Source organism: Pseudorasbora parva, chromosome 3 (genome assembly GCF_024679245.1).
Source record: "Pseudorasbora parva isolate DD20220531a chromosome 3, ASM2467924v1, whole genome shotgun sequence".
In the NCBI taxonomy this organism is placed as follows: domain Eukaryota; kingdom Metazoa; phylum Chordata; class Actinopteri; order Cypriniformes; family Gobionidae; genus Pseudorasbora; species Pseudorasbora parva.
In genome coordinates this window covers 61,644,153-61,658,888 of record NC_090174.1, presented here as the reverse complement: position 1 = coordinate 61,658,888, position 14,736 = coordinate 61,644,153, and the positions used below count along the sequence as shown (strand labels likewise).

The following is a 14,736-nucleotide window of genomic DNA, read 5'->3' as shown; positions in this document are numbered from 1 at the left end:
TCTCTGTATAACGTTACACTAGTCTGACGTGCAAAACCGTTTTGCTTGCTACTGCTAAGGTTTAGTCACATAAAATTGTCCATAAACCGAATCATGTCCTCATAAACTGAGAGTAAAGACACACAAATGTTGACAGGCCACTAAATACAGTCCATACCACAGAGACGGACGTCCTGATGTTGCTGTTTCTCCTGTTCAATTTATTTCAGCCTCAGATTTGATTCTGGATCATTATCTGTATTAGCTGAGATAGCCATGGGTTTCTCCACGCTTGAGGACGTCACCGCTTTGTTCGCAATCGTCATACTTTAGCTCCGCCCACACGATACGCCTCCAGGCGCTCGTAGATATGAAGGATGCAATACTACTCTATAGGTACTCAAGATTGACATGAGATCAACTGAAACTGAGTCCCCCCCCCCCCCCCCCCCAAGCAAAAACTCTTAATTTTGAGTTATTTTTTCCCAAAACAAGACAATATTTTTTTACTTGTCTAGTAAATGTTTCTTAATGTAAGAAAAGTTAGATATTTACACTAGAAACAAGACAAAAATACTAAAAAAGAAATGTTTTTTTCCCAGTGTATGGAGCTGATGCTTATGTGTAAACACCACTGATGATCACAAACGTCCACAAAACGTCTTTTCAGCGAGCATCCGTTATAAAACACTCACACTACATTCATTTGGACAACTGTGAATATTTTGAACTGCGTTCATGCAGAAATAAGATGTTATAGCGATCAGTGAGCCGGGAGCACTCATGCACGTTTTTTTTGAGCATCAATAGTAATGTTCTAACTGACAACCATTTAAAACATTTTAGCAAATCCATAGCAACACCCTGGCAACCACCCACAACACCATAGTTACCAAAAAGAACACCCTAGCAACCACCCAGCAATGCACTGACAACCAGTTGAAATGTTTCAGCAAATAAATAGCAACATCCTGGAAACCACACACAACTCCCTTGTAATCATGTAGAACGTCATAGCAACCATCTAGCAATCCTCTGTCAACCAATCCAAACATTGTAGCAACTGCATAGCAACACCCTGGCAACCACCCACAACACCCTAGTAACCATCTAGAACACCTAGCAACCACCTAGCAATGCTCTTACAACCAGTCGAAATATTGTACTAACTGCGTAGCAACACCCTGGCAACCACCCACAACACCCTAGTAACCATCTTGAACACCTTAGCAACCACCTAGCAATACTCTTACAACAACACACACACACACACACACACACACACACACACACACACACACACACACACACACACACACACACACACACACACACACTCAAAACTTCATGTAAGGCATATATGCATGCCTTGTCTATGAAAGAGTTCCTGCTCGAGTGACTGAAGCGCTGTGGTTGGAGTGTGTGAGTGTGTGACGTCAGCGTGTTTGTGTGTGTATGTGTGTTTCCGCAGGTGTTCAGCCGACTCTCCCAGCAGGAGCTCTCCTCAGCACAGAGGCAGCTGCTGTAGTTCCCGCAGCGGATCCGTCTCCTCCACCGCCAGCCCCTCCAGATCACCCAACAGGTGCCTCTCTTATCTGCCTTACACAGGCCTCTGACAAACAACCACCAGGAGGAACAAAATACCATAGTCACTACAGTAAGACTGTGGTAATGTGGTATTAGTCAGCACTTTCATCACAGAAAAGCTTCTTACGCTGCTCTCATTATGTCTTCAAGCTGAGGTGGACAGTAACTAAGTACATTTACTTGAGTACTGTACTTAAAGGGTTAGTTCAAATTTCAAACAAAATGTCTGTCATTAACTCCTCTCCCTAATGTCGTTCCACCCCCGTAAGACCTCCGTTCATCTTCACACACTGTGTGAAAATAAAATTAAGATATTTTATATTTAGTCCGAGAGCGTATGCAAGTACATTTGGGTCCAAAAATAACAAAAACTATGACTTTATTCAGCATTGTCTTCTCTTCCACGTTTTTATTGGACCCAAATGTATTTTGGATGCTTCAAGAGACTCTAATTAACCCACTGATGTCTCATATGGACTACTGTGATGATGTTTTTATTCCCTTTCTGGACATGGACAGTATAGTGTGCACACACTTGCATACGCTCTCAGAATAAATATAAAATATCTTAAACTGTGTGTGAAGATGAACGGAGGTCTTACGGGTGTGGAACGACATTAGGGTGAGGAGTTAATGACAGACATTTCATTATTGGGTGAACTAACCCTTTAAGTACGCTTTTTGAGTATCTGTACTTTACTGGAGTATTATTTTTTTCTGTAAACTTATGACTTTAACTTCACTACATTTGAAAGACAAATATCGTCCTCTTTACTCCACTACATTTCTATCAAGGTCCTCGAAGTCGAAAGTCATTTCTGTGGCAGCTTTGAAAGTCAGTGGATGATTTTTTTCTTCTTTAAAAGGTGTTTGGGTTTTTGCAGAAAGCCTTTCAGGAATCACTCTTGTAGAGTCTCGTGAAGTTCAACGATTTCACAGCATTTTTTGAGCTCTGATTTATAGTGTATAGCAAAATGGAGGAAGACAGATGTCAAAAAAACTAATTCTGTCAAGTATTCACATAAACAAAGTTGATTCTGTCTTCAGTGAAGGTGAACAGTGTGAGAATATCAGATGTGTATCAGTGTATTGGATCCGTACATTCGGCCTTAAAGTGACAGCAGCTTTGTAACTTTTATACAAGTATTTAAATGAGTTTAAGTTAGTCGTATAGTGTGTCAGATGGAGCATCACTGACTGGCTTAAACCATGATGGCATAATGTGCATTTATACAACAATAATAAAATAGTGCTTTGACATAAAAAAAGGAATTTACTTTTGATACTTAAGTACTTTTGAAAACAAGTACTTTCACTCAACTTTCACTTGAAACTGAGTAATATTTGACCAGTAGTACTTTTACTTGTACTCAAGTAATGAAGTTGTGTACTTTGTCCACTTCTGCCTCTCAGATCAAATGCAAAGTGCAAGAATGACAGGCACAAACAGGAAGGAAGTCACGCCACCCATAGCCCTCCGCCGTCCCCCAGCGCTGACCAGCCAATCACGTGGCAGAATGGGAACCACAGCGTCCGTGTCCGCAACGGCAAAGACTCCGGAGCCAATCACACGGAGGCGATTAAAGGGAACGATGTATGTAGTCTTCTCTACTTTACCTCCCATCTGTCTTCGGCCGTTCAGAGAAATAATCCGACACACACACACACACACACACACGCACACCTCGTCCAACTGTGTGAGCTGACTCTATATATCTATTTTCCCTCTTTGGCTCCATTTTGTGAGTTTTTCAGTTTCTCAAGCCATTTCTGTGTTCGTTGGGAAGGGTTTTTGTTTCGTCGAGGCAGGTGTCCATCATGCTTTATTTCACGTACAAGCCGTGTTGACTTTTTCAGTTCTAGAAAGAGAATGAGTGGAAATGTTGAGGGTCAACAGGATCTTTTTTTTAACATCGGAAACTAAACATTGTGGACGCACCAGCTCTATCCGCCACCCGAAGACGCTAATGAACGCTTGTGGCGTCTTTCGACACACTATTGATTTACATAAAGCATCTAGTCCCAATAAGTCGATGGCTGGTGTTGAGTAACATCCCATTAAAAATGCCTCGATCAGATTAATAATATATATTTTGGTGACACTTTACATTAAGGTTTCATTTGTAACCATTTGGGGCTTTCGCACCGGAGGAACCTTTTTATAGTTTCTATAACTAATGGCGGAATGATCCGCTTTTCTGCGTGTTCGCACCGCAGGAACTGGGAATGATTTTAGTTATTTTGGGCGAACGACATTATCTCCTACTTCAGAGTAGAGTCTAACAAAGCAGAATAGAGTGCAACAGTTTCATCCATAGGGAAATAGATTTTTAACGATAACTTAAAAACGTTTAAAAGCAGCCATACTGTGAGCTACGAGGTTGATAATCGATGGTATTTGTTGAAACCGTCAGCCCACATTATTTTTAGCTTTTTTTTTTAAATCATAGGGTTATTTTATATATTATTATTGTTATATGTATAACAGCTAGTTCTGATAATCGAATCTGACTAGACAAGAGACTTTCTGCTAATATTTCATCAGTAAAAGCAGAACTGCTCATCTCTGCGCGTTCTAGATGGGACGTCAGTCAGTGCAGTTACGATGTTACGGCACAAGGGACTGTCTTTGAGTGAGTCTTAATTCAACTGCACGCTCGAAAATGCTGATTCTTCAAAGAGAGATGTAATGAAACGGCTGATGAAATCATTTTAACTTTGAGCGCCCCTGTTTAAGACACCAAATCGTCGATGCTAAGACAGAGATATGCATGCCTTGGACATGGCAACCGTTTTTCACGAATGTGTCTCGGCCTGATGGACAGATGCAGAATCACACACACTACTCCATCTCTCACATTCACTTTCTGTTTAGGCTTGTTAAGTGCAAATCTACGGAGCTTCAGTGCAAATCACCACATTATGTTATCATTACTAACTTATTTAAGATTCAGCACATATGCGCCAAGTGTAAAACATGAAGGGCATTGTTTAACAACAAAAAAAAATCACAAAAATCGTGGTTGCTGCCGTTCTCAATAGCGCGGTTTGGAGATATTGCGGTCCTAACAGTGCGAAAGCCCCTATTAATGAACTAAACTACTGTAGTAGAACTAGAAGTAACAATGAACAATACTTCTACAACATTGATTAATTGTACAGTAGCTCATGCTAATCTCATTATTACAAACAAATGTTGAAGCTGCTGACATTAGTTAATGCAGTGCAGTAAATTAAATTTCTACACTGTAAAAAAACATATATGTTCAATAAGTTATGACAACATGGGTTTTTACATTAACTCATCAAAATAAGTTAACTTTAACATCCAAGTCGATTGTACTTAAAAATGTCAGGTTGTGACTTTTTTTTTTACAGTGTACTTGTTGTTGGAGTTTAAAAGAAAGGTTTCTACAGCTAGTTCTTTTCAGTGTGTGTGAGCTGACATGAACAAGCTATAAATATAACATCAACAAAGATTAATAAATTATAAATATATATACAGATTTGAACTAATTAATGTTAAAAACATGTGACCTTATTGTAAAGTGTGACTGATATTTTAATACTCCTGCTCATGTTAGATCTGAGATTGAGGTATTTTTCTCATCTTGTACTTTTTATAGTATCCCACAAAATTTCAATACTATATATTCAGACATCGAGGGGGAAAGTCATCTTTTATGCAGTAACTGCACCAGATTAGTTGCATTTGTGCTCGATTTAAATCTGCATGACTTATTCTTTATATATTCATAACGTCATGTATGTCGCTCGACTTCGACCTGCGTTCGGAGAGACTTCGCGATGAGAGATTGCACAGATATCCGGACACTTATCCGGGGCGGTTTTGCATGCAGTTTCTCAGAAGTTCTCATGCTCTCTTTCTCTTTCATTTGCTGAATTCATCCCTCTGTTTTATTGATTTGTTGTCCTCTGTGAATTCACATGATCTCTATCCACGAATAAATGCCCAAACTTTTCTGTCTTGTTTGTGTAAAAAGCACTCATATGATTTGGAACTGGACCGAGTAGATTAAATGGGTATGTCTTTTCTTGTCAATACAGCTGAAACTCTCATGTTCTGCTCAGTTTTACTGTAGCTTTTCCAGATGTGTCAAATCAGGTGTTCAATGAGTGATGATCTGTGAGCCTGCTATAATAAGAGCATTTTCTTTAATGTAAGGTGAAGAGTTATCGATCATGAGCCAATGGCTTTCATTGGCCAATCCCTCAGACGCTTTTAGCCAATCAGCTGTCATTCCTGGTTCTGCTGAGAGGATGAATGAGTCTGAATGGTCCAATCACAGATCAGAAAGCTGTGGACGCTGCATTCGGCTGATCTGTACTGGTCATCAGCGCCACTCTCTCGAAAAGGTCAAAGAAAAAATATAGGCCATATTTCAGTATTTTTCAATAATTCACTCCGGTTTATACACTATAAAATATGCTGGGTTAAAAACAACCCAAGTTGGGTTGAAAATGGAGAAAACCCAGAAATTGGGTTGTTTGAATGGGTCTATTCAGTGGGTTCAAACAACTCAACCCAACTTAGGTTGTTTTTAACCCAGCGTTTTTTAGAGTGTACACTCAAAAAAAATTATTTGTTGAATATATTTATTGAAATAACAAATATATATACAACCCACGTTGGGTTGAATATGGACAAACCCAGAAATTGGGTTGTTTGAATGGGTCCATTCATTTGGGTTCAAACAACCCAATTTCTGGGTTTGTCCATATTCAACCTAACTTGGGTTGTTTTTAACCCAGCATTTTTTAGAGTGTACATTCAAAAAATGTATTAGTTGAATCTACTTAAAAAAGCAGCGTCAAGTGGTTCCACACAACTATATTGAGTACGTTTAAAAAAATAATTTAGTTATATGAACAAGAGAATGTCAAGTAAAGCTGACAAAATGTCTTTAAGTAATAGAAACCATTTGAATTTGTCACTGCTGCATAATATTTAACTGTGTAGTTTACTTAATAATGTTATGTTACATTTATAAAAGTTTATTATGTTAGGTGAACACATTTATCGATTTAATTTACCTTATTAAATTAACTATTTCTTCTACAAGTGAATGTTTAAAAAACAATTTCATAAATAACTGAATTGAGGGCAGGACGTCCATCCAATAAATGTGTTTATATGAGTGCGAACACAGCCACTCTTCTGCATAATGACAACCATAATTACAGAAACTCCTCTAAATGTCCAACATAACTGAACATTAAACAAGAACATACACTAAAACATCTTTCCTTTTACTGAAAAATAACATAAAATAACACTTTAATTCCTAAATTTACTCTCCTAATGCAGTTTCTTGCAAAGCATGCTGGGAAATACAGATCTACTGCGCTTTTTTTCTGTTTACTCAGCAATGTTAAGTTGACCGAACACACTCTAAAAAATGCTGGGTTCAAACAACCCAATTTCTGGGTTTGTCCATTTTCAACCCAACTTGGGTTGTTTTTAACCCAGCCTTTTTTAGAGTGCAAACACTTATTAAGTAAAGCTGACGATACTCATTTTTAGTAGAAACAACTCAATAAACTTAAGTTAATTTAGTTACATGAGTTTTTTAAGTAATGTGAGCAATTATGATTTGAGTGCAACTAACAACAGTGCAAATACATTTTTTTGTGTATTTTTAGTGTGACGCTGGTATGTTCTGTTAATTTATTGTGTAGTGTAATATCATATCATTGTCATATTTATTTTATGTATTTATAGGCTTATAGCTTTAATTAGATGCAGAACTATACCATATACAAGTGTTTTACCAATACTTGATGTTGTCAGTGTTATATCATTTTTTCTATTTTACAATTTTGTAAAAAATAAATAAAAATAAAAAACATTTGCAGAAAGCACCTGTTGATTCATATCAAAGACTTTAGATATAGAAAGATGGTGGACATGTTACTAATGAATGGGAGAAATGCGCAATATAGTGGAATAAGCCCAGCCTTTTAAATAAAAGAGCCAATCACTGATTGGTAAAGTCACAAAATTTAAATATGCGTCCAGCAAGCAGTTTTTGACATCGCCCCATTGTGAATATGCACGTTGTTCATATTGACCTTTTCAAAATGGTGCACATGCTGATGTATTATGTCAATTACACTCTAAAAAAATGCTGCGTTTTTACAACCCAAGTTAGGTTGAAAATGGACAAGGGTTTGGGTTGTTTTAACCCAGCGATTGGGTTGTTTTAACCTAGTAAATGGGCTGATCTAAGCCAGTGATTAGGTTGTTTTAACCCAGTAAATGGGTTGTTTTAATCCAGTAAGTGGGCTGTTCTAACCCAGCGATTGGGTTGTTTTAACCTAGTAAATGGGCTGATCTAACCCAGCGATTAGGTTGTTTTAACCTAGTAAATGGGCTGATCTAAGCCAGTGATTGGGTTGTTGTAACCTAGTAAATGGGTTGCTTTAACCCAGTAAATGGGCTGATCTAAGCCAGTGATTGGGTTGTTTTAACCTAGTAAATGGGTTGCTTTAACCCAGTAAATGGGCTGATCTAAGCCAGTGATTGGGTTGTTTTAACCTAGTAAATGGGTTGTTTTAATCCAGTAAAGGGGCTGTTCTAACCCAGCGACTGGGTTGTTTTAACCTAGTAAATGGGTTGCTTTAACCCAGTAAATGGGCTGATCTAAGCCAGTGATTGGGTTGTTTTAACCTAGTAAATGGGTTGCTTTAACCCAGTAAATGGGCTCTTCTAACCCAGTGATTGGGCTGTTTTAACCAGTAAATGGGTTGTTTTAACCCAGTGGTTGGGTTGTTTAAAGCAAACATTTAACCCAACCACTGGGTTAAAACAACCCAATCAACCCAATTGCTGAGTTAAAACAACCCAGCCACTGGATAAAAACAACCCAATCACAGGGTTTGTCCATTTTCAACCCAACTTGGGTTGTTTTTAACCCAGCATTTTTTAGAGTGTAGACCAGATTCTAATTTGACTTTATGGAGTGTAATTCTGCACCGTTCCCTCAGATTTCCCCATGAAATGAAAAGCAGCGTTCAGTTCTTCATTCACATCTGTGGTCCAGCAGATCTGCAGACTCATGAATTCTCTCTTTTGGCTGTCAAATCTCTCTCGACTGACAAGAGCCGGTTCAAGCGCCATTGGTGATTTCTGGCGGTTTCCACTGACATGGTTTCTAATGCTCACTTGTATGTAATTTCAGTAGCACTTTATATAGCTATATATATTTATTATAAATTGTATAGTTTGTTTCCTTCCTGTCAACATTTGAGTGGTGTAATGTTTGTCTAGATGTTTAACAGGGACAAACGGACGCTCAGTAAACATTAGCAAAAACTAAATAGGCCGATGAAAAGTCATTTTTTAGTAAAGTTGTTACACTAAAAGGGACCCAAGCCATTTGGATAGACGATTGACCCAACCCAATGTGGCATCACGACCCTTTGTTTGAAAGACTCTTGACAATTGCTGAGAGCAAATAGACGAACAAGCACTAAATTGTCCTAGCGCATGCAGACTAATGTAGATAAGGCCTTCTGAAACGTGACTGGGGTCCCTTTGAGATGTTAGTCCTCCATCTTAGAAGTCACCCAACGCCCCTGTCCCTAAACTCCATCCATCTGTGCTGTCCGTTGTCCCGACATGCTTTCTCTTTCCCCATCAAACCACATTCCGCATGCATGGCCATCGATATTTACGTTCCTCCTAGCAAACTCGATTTGTTGAGATCATACGGTAGAATGTGGCTGCACATGTGTCCAAGCGAAAAAGACAGACTGCTTTTCGGAGTTTCCGATTGATTTCTCCGTTTGTTTGGTTTGGTTTCGTTTTTTGTTTTTTGTTTTTTGCATATGTCCACTCTTTTCTTTTTTTTCTTTCGTTTTGTTGGAATTGTCTCCTTAGTCTGTGGATCAATTATCTTAGCCTGGATACTAAAAGAATTCATTGTCTTTTTCCCATTTCGCTGCGGAGAATTTTCCTTTCTCCTTTTTGTTTTTCCTTTTTCTTCCTTTGTTTTGTTGATATTGCATCCGTGTCACTGATTGAAGCGGAAGGTAGGTAACGCTCTGCCTACGCACGTGGAGAATGTGACAAGCACCCTAGCTTGACATCAGTGTCTCTCTCTCTTTTTCTCTTTGTTTATCTGAGGAAAACCAAAGGTTGGCGGGTTGATTTTCATTGTTTTCCTTTTAGAACTGTTTGCTCTACTTTCATTCTCTATTTCGCCCTTTTCTCTCTCTCTCTTTCTCTCTCTCTCTCTCTCTCTCTCTCTCTCTCTCTCTCTCTCTCTCTCTCTCTCTCTCTCTCTCTCTCTCTCTCTCTCTCTCTCTCTCTCTCTATCTGATACCTTTGCTTTCATGCTTCAGTCTTCAGTACACTGTCCTCCCCACAGGTCCATCTCTTGTCTGCGTTTTGTTTTATTATTATTATTATTTTTCGGTAGAATGCATTTCCTGTCTGTGTCGCATTCCTTTTGTCTTTGGTGAAATGGTACGTGTCATATGATTTGGTCACTCTCCCTCCTTTTATTTTGATTTAAATTCATCTTTTTGATACATAAGGGCTGCTTCTGAAGTATTTGAGGTTTACGCTCAGCTGTGTTATATTTTGCTTTCATCCGATATATTTATATATGGTATTATAAGGTGTTTTGTTTGGTTAAGTTAGTGGCTGAGGTCAGAAATCCGCTTCATTTTGATGCTAATAATCATCATTATAATGTTCCTGTTTTATCATTGTGGTTAAAGAAACAGATGGATTAATATTTCAGTCCTTTTTAAAGACCCCATGAAATCCCAATCAATGTTTTTGTAGGTTTTAGTTAACTTGTGTGGCTTTGAGTTTGTCCATATGCTTGTGTGCTACTAAAAATTGAGGTTTTGTCCGATGAAATGACACCTCTAATGACACCTCAGGAGGTGTTATTAGGGGAAAATTCTCATTCTGTTGAGACTAGCAAAAGCAAATCGTGATTAGCCTGTGTTTAATTGCACTATCACTCGTTCTTTAGGCCTATTTCCCGTCCCAAATATCAACTGGAAGGGGCTGGAGTTTTAAAAGCGATCAAGTTGCCAAATGTTGTTTTGCTATATTTGAGTATAAAACTTGTTATAAAGGTAAAGAGTATAAAGTTGTGGTATAAAACTAACAGTAACACTTTAGTATGGAGAACACACGTTTACTATTAACTACAACTAAAAACTCCTAATTTACTGCTTATTAATAGTTAGTTAGGTAGCTTTTGTAGCATTTAATTTTAGATATTGGGTAGGATTAAGGGCTGTAGAATAAGGTCATGCAGACCCTGAGGCTATTTACACTAACTCCGCCCACTGACGTCTGATTGGGCCAGACAAAACTACGGAAGACACTGGATTTTTTTAACAGTAGAGTTGGAATAAGGCGTGACGTACAGTAAATCGACCTAAGTTTGAATTTCCCTTTTCCCAAACTCACTCTACTCCCCTTTTCAATGAAATATCAGATCGCTAAGGCATTTATTTCAATAACAATTAAGAAAAAAGTGGACATAAAGTGTCTACCGTGTGTTAGGTTTATGCGTAGGGAGGGCTTTATTGTCCCGGCAAGGCGGCATCCATTTAATAATTTAAATAAATACAATTAAAATAAATGTTACACCTTTTTTCATTGTTACAGTGTAATTATATATTTAACTACTGAGTAAAATTAAATAACTACTTGCACTTACTAATCCTATTTTAGGATAGGATTAGGGTTTGTTTGAGGGTTTGTTGCATGTAATTATGCATAATTTACTGTTATTACTATGGTAAGTACATATAACAAATGGAACAAGGACACTGTAAAATAAAGTGTTACCGTATAATCATTTACACTTATTATTGCATACCATTAAATGCACAACTATGCAAATATCTCCCACTAATTATAAGTATAAATGGCAACTATCTAATATTTACACTTATTGCTAAGAAAATACTGCTATTTTACAAAGTGTAAATAGATTGAATTGCTACTTGCACTTAAATAGCATCTATCACTAATAAAATATGCTTTTTTTTCACTTGATGTAAATAGCTAAAACTATGTCCAGATCACATTATATCCCAAAATATTTGAAAAAAATGTTATTAACCGCAATTAATAAATAATAATTATGCATGCATGATGTAGAATACCTTCCAATTTAAATAATATATGGTTCTTGATTTTTTTGTGTGCATCATAATTAAGGAAAGATACAGGTTTTAAATGTGCTGAACTGTCATGTTTTTACTTTATCCTCCCTAAAATAGACTTCTGTATGCAAAATGCAATTTCTTAAAACCTTTTGATTTTTGGGTGCATTATGAGAAAACATGTTTTATAGGTTTTGGCGGTTTAATGAATGTTTCGCCAATCATTACTACATATTCGGGTCTTTAGTGATCCGGATCTATATCTAACATGGATGCTGCAATAGTGTAAAACTCTCCTGATATTTTAATAACAATTACAAAAGAATAAAAAAAGCATATTTTGATCCATTTTGAACAGTTAAATTTGAGCAGTTGCTTGATTTCCCAGTACATTCAGCAACCATCTCAACTATTATTCTCAAAAGTATTGTCTTCAAAATCAATGTTTTCATCAGTACTTTCTCTGCAGTAAATCACCGAGCCATTTCGAGTTTTGCTGATACTTCCTATTCTTTTGTTTTACTGCAGCTATTATGAGTGAACATCATGTAATCATTGGATATCAGACATCGCCACGTTGAGGATAAAAGGTCAATTGCACTCAACAATTGTTGCGCCAAAAAAAAAAAAAAAAAACTTGCACTATTACATAACGCGGGTCGACAGTGACCCCTATAAAACAATTGATTAAAAAACAGGCATTCGTTATTTTATTTTTCTTGTTGCATTGTTTATAATGAATAGATTGAGGGATAGGCTGATGTCGAAGTTGAGGAAGTTGAACTCCCGGGTTGAGGTAGGCGTTTAAGGGTTAAATAAGAAACGCAAGCCAACACAAGGCAATCAGAAATAACAGCTCATTGAGCCATTTCATGGGGTCTTTAATTTAATCCCATAACGCACATTCAAACAAAGGTTTTTTATCGAGAAACTGGTGAAGCGAGAGCATCCAGTCGTAGTTTTCTTGAAGTTTTAAAAACTGTCGGTGTCCCAGCCCACACACTGTGAAATCCGTTTGAATTTGATTTCTTTTGTGTGTGTGTGTGTGTGTTTCTTTTTTTTCTCTCTCTTTGGTTTGATTTTCATGCATTGTTTCATTCTCACTATCCAGGGAAGGGTGTTGTGTCTTTTTCTCTTGCATTTTGTGAATCTAATGATGCACTTATGTTGCCCCACTTTTCCCTTCTCTTCATACCTTACCTACTAAAGGAGGGAATACCACTTTATTGGTAAGTGGATGTTAACCAAAAGGGAGTTGAAAAACAGAATAACCATTTAAAAAGCTATTAAAACAGGAAATGGGTCGCTGTTCACATCTCAGCAATTGTCTGCAGGACAAAACAAATCCACAAGCAAGTTCTATTGAGTAGAAGACCAATTGTTTTCTAATTCGATTGAATCTATTCTTGTGAATCTTTATTTCGTTCCTTCCATTTCTGTGATGTTCCGTCAAGTTGTCTTTTTTAATTTTCTAGTTTTATTTTTCACCTTTTTATTTGTAGCTCTTTCTGAAATTGAAAAAGTCCTCTTTCTCTTCTACTGTATATATATATTCCAGTCTCTGTCACTCTTTATATTCTCTCTGAACTTTTCTTTCACAGTTACGCATATATATATTTTCCCTCTTTCCCTCTTTTGTTTCGATTTTCTTTTTCGGGACTATTCTTTTCAAATCATTATGGTTTTGCATGCCGAGTATTGCATGCGCTGCACAATAGAGGACTGTCTATAAGCCAGAGAACAATCCTAGCACTTTCTTTTAGATGTTTTTTTGCCAAGTACACGAAACGCTCTTTCACCCAGGAGGAAAAAGACTCTAATTTCACTGTTCTCTTTCTGTTTGTTTCTTTTTTTCACATTTATTTCTTTTCCCCCTTTGGTTTGTTGGTTATAATTCATCTACAGAAGCTTCGATCTCTGGCTCCGTCTCCGTCAAGCGGTCAGACGCTCGCCTCGCCTCACCTGAGAGGTTTTAAACAACTCTCCGGCCTTCCCAAAAGCCCCGCAGGACCTGCAGAAGACGGCTGTGGAGACGACGGGCCACTTTCAGAGAGACGCGGCGGGAGGACGAGGGTTCGAGAGAAGACGTCCCGTTCGCCGGCGCACAGCAGCGACTCCCAGCATGAGCCGCACGCTAAAGCCAAGAGTCAGAAGAAGTAAGAATAATCCTGGCAATATTTTATTTCATGAACTTTCTGTCTTAAAGCTACACTGTGTACCTTTTTTAGTTTATTCTTAGCTAAAAACACTTTGTTCTTTCAAAAATATATGTGCTCATTAATGTATATTTACTTCTTGCAAGTAATAAAGTATTCTCGTAAGTTTATAATATGCCATTGAAAATACATACGGGTGAGGAATGCCGGTCGCCATGTTGCTCCTCCATCTTAAAAGTACATTAGCCAAAGAGGGACATACCCGTAAATTCAAGCTTCGCCTTTCGCGGTTCAACACTCGATGGCACCGTGTCGAATGTGAAGAGGGGGATTGCCGTGTTAATCTTGGACTAAATCGGCCACCGTAGGAGTAACAAACTGCTCTGAGACAGAAGGTTGGGTTGAAGATCCAAATGCAGTATTTATTGAAGGGTAATCCAAAGTCGTAGTCCATAAAACACGCAAAAGGTCATACACAGGTAAGCAGTGCGAAAAGGCAAACAAAACAGAAGGAACAGGCAAAAGGGTTATCCACGGAGAAGGCAAGAAATCAAAGACCAAGATACATGAAAACAGGGAAACGCTCAGAAATGCAGTTGTGACACTAAACAAGACTTCGCCCTGAATGACTGAGTGAACAAGGTATATATAGGCAGAGGTAATGAGGTGATGAGACACAGGTGTAAACAGTGAGTGCTAATGAGTTCAAGGCAAAGGGTTATGGGTAATGTAGTTTGTGATGGAGTGACAGTCCGGGGTGGAGTGCCCTCTGGTGGTGATCATGGGCACTCACACTGGTGAATTGTGATAGTAGGAGTTAAAACGAAATCAGAATTGAGAGGAACAGAAGCTA

General features: G+C 37.9%; 1 protein-coding gene across 4 annotated transcripts in view; it reads left to right on the top strand.

The window, feature by feature from the left end:
• srrm3 (serine/arginine repetitive matrix 3) overlaps positions 1–14,736 on the top strand; it is a 184,428-nt gene that overhangs the window by 157,405 nt on the left and 12,287 nt on the right. For 2 of the 4 annotated variants that reach the window (XM_067439708.1, XM_067439710.1), the window contains 3 exons: positions 1,448–1,561; positions 2,980–3,160; positions 13,633–13,883. In XM_067439708.1, coding sequence (XP_067295809.1) covers positions 1,448–1,561; positions 2,980–3,160; positions 13,633–13,883 — 546 coding nt within the window. The remainder of the gene's footprint in view (positions 1–1,447; positions 1,562–2,979; positions 3,161–13,632; positions 13,884–14,736) is intronic. The other 2 variants (XM_067439712.1, XM_067439711.1) reach the window with 2 other exon arrangements.